Here is a 13,875-nt window from a genome sequence, read left to right as displayed (position 1 = left end):
GGGTTCTACAGTGTAATGTATGACTAAGATAAGTTTATCCTTTCACATGCAAATGCTACAGAATTTAAAATGGATTAAATTCTTTAGAACATACAGTCAGTGTGACATTGGTCCTGATCACCATTTTCTTTTTAAAGGATTTCTCTTCTTACATTACATGTACAGCTTTCACTATCTTAGCAGTAGCATTGTTTAAAAACTAAGCATGTTCAAATTTTTGTCTCATATCTTTGGTCTGTTCCTCGTACAATATATGTTTTTTGGCAAATCACTGAGGACTGAAGTCACTAAGTAATGAAAAACATTTGGGTTTCAGACTTTATATCCTTCACAAAATACATGCTAATGCAAAATCTGTCGTTCTAGCAATTTTCTAAGTTTATATGAGCAATTGTTAAAATCTGTTTCTGATTTTAGAGGCCCCTCCTCCATCTTATTTTTGGCTTTGTCCAGATTTCTTGCACTACAAGGTAGAGAAATATGAGTGGGGTATAACCAGGTATGACATCCCTCCTCTGGGCCATTGATCAAGGAGCCTCAATCCTTATCACTGACACCAGTGGGGAACGTTCACTGTGAAAAAAATACAAACACAGTGTTTTCAGATGCAATCTTCTTCACCAAGTACAGTTGCCATTAAGAGCACACAGATAATGCAGGGCTTTCTCTCCAGGTCCTAAATAAGACTCCCCATTGACCACTATAAAAATGAGTCCTTAACTGGGTGTTCCAAGCCAACTCTTTCACCACCCTCTCTGTGAAATCAATGATCTCAGTGTCTCTGTTGAAAGTAGCTGTCATACACACTCTCTTTGAGATTTGATTTTCACAGACACACACACACACACACACACACACACACACACACACACACACACACACACACACACACACACACACACACCTGGAAAGGCTGGAACAGCTTGCCCGCTCTGCCACCTCCACCCAGACTATAAAGTAGATTTTCTGCCATCAGAACACCCAAAGCCAGCTACTTTAAGGCCCTTACTAGGGTACCCAATTATACTTGGTAAAATTCATGTTTATACAAATGGTAGTGTTTAACCAAGCAGCAAGACTTTCAGGAATGTGGAGCCACAGTGCCACTAAATAAATGCAAGCACTTTCAAAGGTTAAATGATTTCTAAAAGACCAGCCAGAATGAAAGGTTTAGATATGTTTAATAAATAAATAAATAAATAAAAAAACATGAAAATACTGAATATCTGTTTACAATAAACACCAGCATTTCAATCACAGAAAATGTGAAAAACATGAATGGAAAGGCTTAGACAGATACAGAAAAAAACATTTACCTAATCTCGCTATTTTTTTAACTGACAGAAGAATTATTGCTTGCTAGTTACTTACTAAAACAAGGCAAGATAAAAATGGATAAGTGTTGGCTACAGAATGGCATCATGTCTGGTCACTTGATTCTGTAGTTCCCTCACTATCCTCTCAGAGGAAACTAAGCCAGGATCTGGCACTGATGTGTCACAATGCACACAAAAAACTTTAGCTAAGGTTTATTAAAACATCTGGAAACTGTAAAACAATTCCAACACTTCCACCCTTCCTGCAGAAACTAACAAGCCATTCTCTGGCACCCCAGGGTAGCAATTATTTCACCACTAAGAACAATAGAGCAGGATCCCAGCCCAGGCTTTTCACAGACATTGCGTCTCTGGCTGCATTGAGACCTATGAGATAAAATGTTTTTGGCCTGAACTAAGTCACTTCATTTCAGGCTATTTTGTTAGGGTTAGCTGGGTTGAGCTTAACCCCTTCCCTTCCAGTAACTTCAGTTAAAATATATGCATTTCATCAGTTACAACAATATGGTCGGACATACATGTATATTTCTTTTCTGTCCAGTAGGACCCATTGTAGATACATTTTTAACACAAGCAACTTTACAAATACATTTTTAATACGAGTATCTGTACAAAGCAGTTTGATATTCAAATGATGTATAATTCTTTACAAAACTCCAGCTAGCTATGCTGGCATATGTTACACATGCACTGCCCTACTCCCCGTGGCACAACTGCCACTACCTCAAATCATCATACCAAGAATTTTGGACTCTACATCAGCTTTTGAACCATCTCTCAGAATGTAGCACCCAGTTCTTTTTTCTGGAAATTATCCTTTTTGAATATTGAAAAAAGTCCAGAAATTAAAAGGTTGAAGAAGAATGCCATTAAAAATATGGTAAATATTTTTTTATTTAAATTCTAGCACATGTCATTACACAGAAGGCTGTGACATGCATGTATATGTATGGCTATATCCTTGGTAGCAAGAGATTTTGCATCTTTTCTGTCTTCCCCTGAATAGGTTCCAGATGTTTGTAGAAATTTCTAACCAGGGTAAAGAACCTGTTTTCATTTCTTCTTATAAAAGGGAAGTCATTTATTTCTATTAAAATATAAAGCAGACTGACAACAATTTGTGTTTTATAAATGGCACATCATAATTCTCAGAAATAGTACACCAGTGTGTAATAAGCAACTAAGAGCTTTGCTATTTAAAAATTAATTTGGTGCTATTGATTTGTATAATCTGAGTCTCTGATGCATTTCAGAAGAAAATTAATTTTATTTTCAAATAGATCCCTTTGGTACTGACTACAGTCTACTTTCTAATTCTCTTTATAATAATCTGTTTCAAATTTATGTTGCATAGTCATTAATTATATTTCTTTGTAGAGTAACATGGCCAATGCTTTTCAGTCCCTACCCCTCTCACATCCCTGAAGCTCAGATGAACTTCATTACTCATTCAGCATTCAACTGAGTTGCAGACCATCTTGAGGTCAGCACCCTGAGAATAAGATGATTTCAAACAAGTTGTCAACCTCACAGGCTTCTGGGTTAGATTTTCTAGTAGTAGCCCTCCTGCATGCATCTCTGCATTATCTGCTCTCCTGCTGAAATGATGTTGGGCCACTAAAACTTTCCAGTTTTATTTTGAGGTGTGTGGGGCGGGGAGTATGATTTCCTGTTCGGTTTTGAATGAGAATCACAGTAGTGCAAGGGAACCAGATTCTTGTATATGTACTCAGCTCAATACGCAAATGTTGACTGTAAGAAAAACTTCTAGCCTCAGCAACAGACCAGACTTTCTGACAATGTATTCTTCCTCACTGAACATTGGCAGATTGTAAGTCCTTATCTTATATGCCACTTTTGCTGTGAGATGAACACATTCCTGTTTCCAGGCTACAAATATTAACTATGAAATGCAGTTTGCAGTCACATTAGACTGAATGTGAACTCTGCATTTTTTAAGTAGTAGTAGATGTTCTTCATCTCACATTGCTGCAGTCCTTACTTATGGGTAGTCCGCTGTCCTCCGTCGGCCCGAATACCAAAGTATTAGGCTGACGTCGGTCATGGGCGCTCAGATCTGACATCAGAGCGTCAGGGTATAAAAGCGCATGACCGACGTCATATCCTCAGTCTTTTTTGCCGCATGGTCCGATGCAGAAGCAGTGTTGCAAGTGCCGTTCGGCATTCTGAAATTTTCGAATTCCGAGTTTCAGACCGAAACCAAGTTGGGCTAAGTACCCCGTTGGGGAATATTTTTGTTTTTTCTTGCCTCAGTTAATTACCGGATGTCAGAAAAAGTGAATAATTGTATTTCTTGTGGGAAACAGATACCGCATAGGGATTATCACTCTCTTTGCATTCCTTGTTTGGGACCGGACCACGACGTAGTCGGGTGTCGGTTTTGTGCTAGGTTTAATAAGCGCACTATAAAAAAAGGAGGTTAGATTGTGCTAGGTTAGTCTTTGGTAAGCGGTGTAATTATAATATGCCGTCGGATCCTCCGACGCCCGCTTCCACGAAGAAGCGCAAAGACAAATCCTTGAAGCCTAGACAGGTTGATTCGTCCGTTTCGGACGCCGGTCCTGCAGAAGCTACAGTAGAGCAGGTGGATCCGGCTGAAGTTTCTGTTGAGTCTCAGGGGGAAACTTTGATTTTGCAGGATGTGGCCTCCCAGGAATCAGGTCAGGCTGAAGGGGCCTCTCAAGTTACTGTTCTCCCTTCTATGCCTAAGGTGGTTAGGCCTTCTGCTTCTATTTCTAAGGCTTCTTCTAAGGGCAGGTCTGTTTTGCCTTCCTCTGGTGTCCCTTCAGGTACTTTAGAGTCTGTGCCTAAAAAGCATATGCTTAAAATGGCAGAAGATTTGATTACTTTAATTAGAGGTTCTATGCCCCCTCCTGATAAGAGGCCTAGGGTGGAGCCAGAGTTGGAAAGTTTGGATCGGGCCTCATATGACTCAGAGTCTTCTGCTGAAGATATTCTAGATTTTCATCCTTATTCGGATTCTGATGCAGAGGATTCCTCTCCTTCTGCTTCTCCTCCAGAGGATTTTTCATTTTCAGAAACTCTGCATTCCATGAGGGAGCATTTTAAGTGGGAAGGACAGGATTTCTCTGATTCACGGAAGAGGCTTAGGGAATTCTTGTTTTTACCACAGCATAGACCCTTGGCTATACCTCCTGTTTTGGATGTTGTTCAAGATGTTTTCTCGGAGGCTTCCCTTAATCCAGATTCTTTGCCTCCTGCGCCAGTTAAACCGGACAGATATTACAGGGTGCCTGAGGCTCATAAATATCTGTATAAGAGTCCTAGGGCGGACCCAGAAACTATTAGTCAGGGGCCTAAGGGTGTTAGAGCCTCTGTTGTAAAGAATCCGGTTCCTCTAGATAAGGAAGCTAGAGCTTTGGATAGATGGGGTAAGAAGGTGTATACCTCTTCTACTTTAGCAATGAGGGCTTTAAATTGCCAGTTTCATATGTTGAAGTATCAGAATTTCCTCCTTTCTCAGCTAAAATCTAAAGTGGATGCTTTGGCAGAGGGTATAGAGTGTAAAGAATTGCAGGATTTAGTACATGTCTCTGAACAGGTGGGTAAGCATTCTTTGCAATGTGGTTTTGATGCTGTACAGGCCTCTTCTAGGGTGGCTGCCACTGGTTCAGTTCTTCGTAGGCACGCCTGGCTTAAGGATCAGAATTTGTCCGAGCATGTTAAAACTAGAATTCTGGATGCCCCTTTACAGTCTGAAGTTTTGTTTGGTCCTCCTGTGGAGTCGGTTTTGAAGAAAATGGAAGACAAGGCTAAGTCTATGCAGACTGTTAAAGATTTTTTGCAGGTACAACCTCCAAAGTTTAGTAGGAATTGGCCTACTAAGGGGTGGACCTACCCTTCTTCTGATTCTCAATCTAGGGGTAGATCTAGACGTGACAGGGGCAGAGTTCACAGTACATTCAGGCCTAGAACTTGGAGTTCGCCTGCACAATCTGCAGGTGAGGGCAGGGGCCAGTCCTTTCGTAAACAGGCCCAATGACCTGCATTTTCAGCTGCCAGATTCTTCTTGCCTGGCAGCTCCTTTGGGAGGAAAGTTAGCACTCTTCAAGCAAAACTGGCTTTTAGTCACCCAGGACAAATGGGTATTGGACATTATAAACCGAGGCTACAAGTTTTATTTCCATACGTTGCCTCCTTTCAAAGGCATGCCAGACATTCCTCCTCGGCAAAGGATAGAGGCTCACAAGCAGATTTCTTTGCTTCTTCAAATAGGAGCTATACAGCCAGTTCCTCTGTCAGAAGTAGGACTAGGATTTTATTCTCGCCTGTTTCTAGTACCAAAGAAAGGGAACACGTGGAGACCAATTTTGGATTTATCTATCCTCAACACTTATCTGGACATTCCAAAGTTCAAAATGCTGACGTTACAACAGCTTTTCCCTCTGTTGGGAAAAGATCACTGGATGGTAACACTGGATCTCAAAGAGGCTTATCTTCATGTTCCTATCAGGCCCAGTTGCAGGAGGTACCTGCGTTTTCGGGCTGGAAATTTACATTATCAGTTCTCTGCATTGCCCTTTGGCTTATCTACTGCCCAGAGTGTTCACAAAGGTTCTGGCTCCAGTGATTGCCTTTTTCAGGTTAAGAGGAATACAGATTTATCCTTATTTGGACGATTGCCTGATTATTGCACAACACAAAGACGAACTTCTTCATCATCTTCAGTATGTGATGGTAGTGTTAAGATGCCTAGGGTATTCTGTGAACTAAACAAAGTCCAGTCTAGTACCCTCTCAGGACATGTGCTTTCTGGGTGTGAGACTGAATACAGCTTCCCAGATGGCCTTTTTGACCCCGGACAAACAAAGAAGCCTTTCTCTTTATTTCCATCAAATGTCTCTACAGTCCAGGCTGACTGCAAGGACAGTCCTTCAAGCCTTGGGGTTCATGGCATCTTGTATTCTGGTGCTTCCCAATGCCAAACTGCATATGAGGAAGCTTCAATGGTATCTCAAAAATGTATGGACACAACACTGCCAAGATCTAGACACTGTCATTCCGATAATACCTTGCATTCAGAAAGAATTTTTGTGGTGGGCTCAGGAATGTCACCTAAACAAGGGACTCTCTGTGACCCGACCAGAGGCGAGTCAGATACTGACGACAGATGCCTCGGACAAGGCTTGGGGAGCACACCTCAATGGAAAATGGGTGCAAGACATGTGGCCTGTCAGACTTCAACATTTGCATATCAACTTGAAGGAGATGTTAGCAGTTCAATTTGCATTGATGGCTTTCAGGGATTTACTTCACCCAGGACAGGTGTTGATTCAAACAGACAACACTACTGTCATGTGGTACATCAACAAGCAAGGGGGAACCCATTCATACCCTCTTTGCAGGCAAGCGATGATCTTGTGGGAGACTGCTCTCAGTTTACACCTCAATCTTCAGGCAAGGTTTCTACCAGGAGCACAGAACTCCTTAGCAGATGTGTTGAGCAGACAAATTGTGGATCCTCACGAGTGGAAACTGGATCCTCATGTGTTTTAAAAGTTGACAGTGTTATGGGGGACTCCAGACATAGATCTGTTCGCTTCTCCACTAAATTTCCAGTTGCCAAAGTTTTGCACAAAAATGTTTCATCCCACAGCTTGGAAGGTGGACGCTCTATCATTCAGTTGGAGCAATCTTCATGTCTATGCCTTTCCACCTCTGCCTCTCATTCCCAAGGTACTCCTGAAGGCCAGAATAGACAAGCCATCCATGATTCTGATAGCGCCGGATTGGCCTCGACAGCACTGGTACCCACTACTAAGGAGTTTAGTACGGGAGCCTCCATGGCCTCTGCCTTTGATTCCGCATCTTTTGTCTCAGGAGGGCAATCACTTCCACAATGTCAAGATTCAGTCTCTACATCTCACAGCTTGGCATATTCTGTTTTAGACCCTGGAGGGTCTCAGCTCCCACAACAAGTTTTGAATGTTATTTTGGAGGCCAGAAGGCCTAGTACAAGGAAAGTTTACGCAGATAAATGGAGGAGATTTTTTCTTTGGAGCAAAGCGAAGGACTTTGATGTTTCCAAGCCTGATTTAAGTGCTTCTCTTCAATATCTTACTGAGTTATTGGACAAGGGTTTGTCTTTCTCCTCGATAAAGGTTCATGCTGCAGCCATTTCGCTCACTATGACTGTGACCCTCCTTTATTTTCCCATCCTTTGTTTAAGCAATTTCTTAGAGGGGCAAAGAACATAAGACCCCCACGTAGAGCTCCTACTCCTGCTTGGGATCTCAATTTTGTGTTGGAAAAACTTACTCTACAACCTTTTGAGCCTGCAGCTACTGCCGAGTTAAAGTATTTATCATGGAAGACTGCTTTTTTGTTGGCCATTACCTCTGCAAGAAGGGTTTCTGAATTACAGGCCCTTATGGCAGTGGAACCTTTCCTGATTTTTCATAAGGATAGGGTATCTTTGCACTAATCCTTCCTTTATGCCTAAAGTGGTTTCTAGTGTGGCCTTGAACCAAACTATTCATTTGCCTACTTTATATGCAAACAACCAAAATAAAAGGGATAAGATTTTGCATACTTTGGATATTCACAGACAGTTACGTTAATATATGTGCAGAACCAAGGGTTCAGGCAGTCTCAGCAGTTGTTTGTTTCTTTTGCTTTGGGTTCTCAGGGAAACCTGTTTCAAAACAAACTATTTCTAAATGGATTGGGTTTTGTATTTCTTTCTGTTATTCCCATCATGGTAAGGAGGTTCCGGCTGGAATCAGACCTCATTCCACTAGAGCTACTGCCACTCCTACTGCCTTTCTAAGGGGTAGCTACAAAGATATTTTGGAAGCAGCCACTTGGAGTTCAGTACATACTTTTCCAAGCATTACCACCTTCCTCTTTATTCTAAGTCTAGGGCTGGATTTGCCTCTGCAATATTACAGGGCATTTTAGCAGCCCCTAATGCTTTATGATTTTGCCATCCTCCCTTTACCTCTGCTTTGGGATTCTACCCATAAGTAAGGACTGCAGCAATGTGAGATGAAGAACATAGTACAGTTTTGTACCTACCATAAATGTAGATGTTCAAGATCCACATTGCTGCAGTCCAATTTACCCTCCCTCCTTCCCCTCTGTAGTTTGGCATGGTAATATGGTTTGGGTGATGGTTGTTGTTGGGCATGTTTTTGGGAGGTATCCTGTTTTTGGGCTGTGGCCTTTCTTTTTAGGGCCTTCTGACATCTGGGGCAAGAAAAGACTGAGGATATGACGTCGGTCATGCGCTTTTATACCCTGACGCTCTGATGTCAGATCTGAGCGCCCATGACCGACATCAGCCTAATACTTTGGCATTCGGGCCGACCGAGGACAGCGGACTACCCATAAGTAAGGACTGCAGCAATGTGGATCTTCGAACATCTACATTTATGGTAGGTACAAAACTGTACTTTTACATTGTTAATGGATATCAACCTTAATAATACTGATGCTTAATTCACTTTTTTTATTTTTGCACCTGCCTGTTCTTGTTGTCCCTTTTTTGGTGATTTCTACTGCTCTATTCAGTATTTGCCTTCTCAGAGATGTTGGCCCTTCCATATGTCTAGGTTGTACACACATCAGCAAAGATTTTATGGGCATGATTAAGCTATTGTTTAACTGAGACTGGTATGAAATTACTCGACAGAGATAGAGGTAGAGAACATAAAACTCAAGACTCTGTTTTAGCCTAATGGGTATGGATTATTTCTTAATCATGCTGTGCTTTAGTTGTATGACCAAGTAATGCTAGCGGGTTTCTCTGCTTGTTATAATCTTGCCTATGGCAGTTTAACAAAAGAGCTTGCTTTTCATGTGGTACTGAGGTTCTCCAACCATCAGTTGGAGCCTCTGTATTAGTCACTAATTACCTAGGTATGCAAATACTGTTTTCCCTGACTGAAGTGCAGAGCAATCTTATAGCTAAGAGATCTGTTAAACAAAGGCCGATTTGTCATTCCAAATACTAGCAGTATCCTATTTACGTGGTACAAATTTTGTGCTGCTGGAATCTTAACATTTCAGTTTTTACACTGACCTCCTGCTTTTTCTTTTTATTCGTCTTCATCAGTCAGCCCCTGCTAAGACTGTGTATGTGTGGTTGTTTGTATATATTTGCGCCTGCGCATATGCAGTGCATTGCAAAATCAAAGAAGTTCATAAACTATCATGGTGAGGGGAGTGGGGTTTTACTTTATATTGTTTTTCTTTTGGCTTCATCCTGTCAAAATTCTTATTAATTTTAACAGAAGCCTTATGCATGTGTATATTTTTTTAAATTCATTTTCTTTTCTAGACGTCTTTCCTCTACCTACCTAGTAGATAAAGATAGACCTAGTAGATAAAGCAGGACAACAAGAATTGTTGTTGATAATGGGTGACTTGACTGCACATATTGGGAGAGACAGAACAGGATATGAGGACTGCCTGGGTCCACGTGGGTGGGGCATTAGGAATAAACAAGGAGAAGCTATTCTAGACTTCTGTCGGTCAAATGACTTGATAGTAGCCAACACATGGTTCAAAAGAAAGCGGGACAGTCACAAGATCACATACAAGAACAGCGAACATACAACTCAGATAGACTTCCTCCTAGTAAGGAAAAGGCATTGGCATAGAATCCATAATTGAAAGTCATCCCCAGTGAAACAGTCAGCCCACAGCATAAACCACTAGTTGCCACAATCAGCTGCAAGCAGTGGTCAGAGATGGCTCTAAGGTCACCAGAGACCAGGCTGAAGACCTGGAAGTTGACTGGAGAGAAAGTACAACAGTTCAATGAATTAGTCAGGGCTGTAGCACCCCAAGAAGAGGAGGAAGTAGTTGTAGTTGAAAAAGAATGACAGCGCCTTAAAAGAGCATGTGTTAGGACTACAGAACAGATGTGTGGCTGAGTCAGGTGTGGAAATAAGGTACATAAAGAAAGCTGGGGGTGGAATGTAGAAGTCCAGGCAGGAAGTGACCAAAAGAAAGAAGGAGTGCAGGAAAAAATGGCAGATAGAAAAGACTGATCAGGCTAGGAAGGACTACTGGTTTGCTAACAAAGAAGCTTAGAAAGGAGTTGCAATAGCAAAGAATAGGGCATCAGAGGCACTATACCAACTTCTCAGAAGTGACTCAGTAGGTGGTACAAAGAAACTATATCAGGTTGCAAGGCAAAGACAGAAAGATAAAGAAGATAGTCAGCCACACGTCATAAGGGATGCCAGCAACAACCTGCTCACCAGTCCACAGGACATCAAAGGCAGATGGAGGGAGTATGTCCATCAGCTTCTGAATGAAGAAAACCCCACAGAAGCTGTACTGCCCAAGAAACAGCCTACTTTGAGAGAAGAGGATTCCACCCTAGAAGAAGTAAGAATAGCACTAAGGAAAATGAAGTCAGGGAAAGTAGCAGGATCAGATGAAGCCACAGCAGATATGATAAAGATGCTGGGTTAGATAGGGGAGAAATGGGTCCTAAGCATACTCATAACAGTGTGGAGAGAATAGCATATATCAGATGACTGGAGAATAAGCATACTTCTGCAAGTGTACAAGAACAAAGGGGACATCCACAACTGTGGGCAATACAGAGGCATCAAAATCCTATCACACTACATGAAAGTTCTGGAGAGGGTGATTAAAAAACAGAAATCCAGAGCAGTAAAATGTAAGATGGTTAATGAGTAGTTTGGATTCAGATCAGGATGCAGCGCAACTGACCTAATGTTTGCAGTGAGACAGATAGTTGAGAAGAAGCTAGAGATGAGGTAAGAGTCCAACTGGGCATTCCTAGACTTGGAGAAGGCATGTGACAGAGTCCCAAGAAAGCTGATCTGGGCAGTACTGCTGGTGGTTCAAAGTCCCAGAAACATTAGCAGAATTAGTGTAGGTTATGTATAAGGACCCAATGACTCAAGTACGAACAGTGTTCAAACTCACAGAGACGTTCCCAATGGGAGTGGGTGTACACCAAGGTTCATCTCTGAGCTCACTGCTGTTCATACTGGTGATGGACTCCATTAACAAACAGATTGGTGGGGACAGGTCAGCAAAGTTACTGTATGCAGATGATGTGCCATTACAGGAAGACTCTGAGCAAAATCTTCAGCAAAAGATATGGGAATGGAATGCAAAACTGAAGGCACATGGGATGAAATTAAGCACAGATAAGACAGTGGTAATGGCAGCAAATTGGGGAAATCTGAAGAAGATGAGAATTGAGATAGAAGGGAAGATAGTGGAACAGGTAATCAGTTTCAAGTATCTGGAAGGGGTGGTTGAGGAGAAGGGAAATATGAATGAAGAGGTCAAAGCTAGAATATGAGGGGCTGTAGTTAATTGGCATAGAGTGTCAGGTCTAGTCTGTGACAGAAGAATGCCAAAGAAGCTGAAAAGTAAGGTGTACAAGATAGTGGTGTGACCAGTACTACTGTATGATACACAAACCTGGGCAGTAAAGGCAGAGCAGATGAAGAAGCTAGAGGTGATGGAAATGAAGTGCCTGAGAAGGTTGGTAGGATGCACACTGTGGGACAGACGAAGAAATAAGGACATAAGAGCAGAAGCCAAAGTAGCTCCAATTGCAGAAAAGATCAAAGAGAACAGATTACAGTGGTTTGGACATGTGTAGAAAAGCAGAAGACAGTCTAGTGAAGACGATTTGGGACAGACAGGAAGAAGGTAAGAGGAAACGAGGATGTCCAGCAAAGTGGTGAATGGACTGTGTAAAAAATGTGCAACAGTCAGGCGTGTTGAAGAAGGCAAGAGTGTGGCACTGACTCGAGAGTGAGATAGCGACAGCTCGATACCCTGACCCCATGTAGAAAATGGGAAAAAGGGAAATGATGAGAATGATTCTGATTTCACAATTGAGCCCCCAGATGCCCCATTAACCCATCTGTTCTTCTGGGGGTGACTGTCCTATGGCATATTCACTTCTGTTGGGGGAATGGCATGTGCTGGAGGTTGTATTGTCATCTGTATGACATACTGGGGCTTCTTTCTGTTATAGTATAGTGTATTTTCTGTGAGTTTGCCTGTAGATGCCCAAGGGAGGGCATGTAGGCTGATGTGGAGGGTATTACCCACTTTTGTGAGGTGTCATTATTCTCACTGACAATGCCCCCTATGCTACAAGCACCTTTGTACAATTTCCAGTCCCCGCCAGGTATTCTAGAATGAAGTGTGCACTCTGGGCATATATGACCATCCTCTCCTTCTGAGAGAGGCAAGCAGGCTTTGCCTCTTCTCTACTCTTTTTCCACACCAGCTCTCCCAGTTCCCAGGATACTTACTAAACCCTGGTTACCTGGGCCATAGTTTGAGCTTTCCTCCTGTATGTTACAAAGCTAGCTATAAGCTGATAGTGGTATAGGTAAAATGTATGCATTCTGGCTGTTACAAAACTGCAGAAAATAGCATCAGCTCATTCCTGACATTGCAACCATTTTGCTTTAGCTGTAAAAATAGCTATTGAGTCTGGTTATCATTATTCAGTTAATTACATTAATATGGATTGTAATGCATAACCAACTTATCTGTTTCTCTGTCTCTATGTCTTTCTTATGTTCTCTTACTGCATTTTTCTTTTCTACAGTGTATCATGTCTCCGCATTTCCAGGAACCTTAGAATGTCCTGCACTGACGTAGTATTGCTCCCATGAGCTTGATATGGCCGTGGCCAATGCAAGTGACTTTTTCTGGCAGACCCTTGCTCCTCTCCCTAGCGAACGGGTCTACTGCACTCTGGTGGAAGCTGGAGGCCAGATTTTTGCTATAGGAGGTTGTGATGATAGTGGAACCCCCATCAACTCCTTTGAAGTTTACTCTCCTGAGGCAGATCAATGGAACATGCTACCACCCATGCAGACAGCACGTGCAGGAGTAGCAGTTGCTACCTTTGGGAAAAGGATAATGGTCATTGGAGGAGTGGGAGTTAACCAAACCCCCATGAAAACTGTTGAAATGTACAATATTGAAGAAGGAAGGTGGAGTAAGAGAAGCTCCCTGAGGGAAGAAGCCATGGGAATGTCAGTGGTTGTGAAGGGTAAGGAAAGGTTACTTTTTTGTCCTTGTGCCTTGTGTATCATGCAGCTTGGATTAACCTTTGAACTTTTTTTCACAACTAAGGAGAATGGGCAATACATGCAGTTACTGATTGCAACCAAAGACTAATCGTTTTCCACTGCCCTAGCCTTTTTCCATGGATAACAGTTCCATTTCATACCAATCTTTTCATCGCCATGGGATTTGTACCATTTGTCAAATTATTCTTTTTTAATTCCATTCCACAATTCATAATGCTCTGCAATTTCCTCATAGGAAAGTTGTTGTCTTTGCTTGGTTGAGATGTATTTGGAGCGGGTTATAACAAAGTGGGTTGTACAGGGATTTTCCTCTTCATGGACGGTATGGAGGGGCTCTCTCCCCACTGTTTTCCAACATGACTTTGGGGGTATTTGTAGAAGTGCCATTTATTAATCTGAGGTTAGAAAAATAACTGTTTTTAAAACTTCTCTGGATGAAT

The 13,875-nt window shown here is 42.0% G+C and overlaps 1 protein-coding gene across 1 annotated transcript in view; it reads left to right on the top strand.

Moving 5' to 3' along the window:
* The window catches only part of KLHDC8A (kelch domain containing 8A), a 581,975-nt gene that overhangs the window by 293,053 nt on the left and 275,047 nt on the right, over nt 1–13,875 (top strand). Inside the window, exon 5 of the mRNA XM_044076810.1 lies at nt 12,946–13,395. Coding sequence (XP_043932745.1) covers nt 13,020–13,395 — 376 coding nt within the window. The 5' untranslated portion in view covers nt 12,946–13,019. The remainder of the gene's footprint in view (nt 1–12,945; nt 13,396–13,875) is intronic.

The sequence above is a fragment of the Protopterus annectens genome, chromosome 7.part0 (genome assembly GCF_019279795.1).
Source record: "Protopterus annectens isolate FY-2018-M chromosome 7.part0, PAN1.0, whole genome shotgun sequence".
Lineage (NCBI taxonomy): Eukaryota > Metazoa > Chordata > Ceratodontiformes > Protopteridae > Protopterus > Protopterus annectens.
This window is presented reverse-complemented; position numbering and strand designations above follow the sequence as displayed.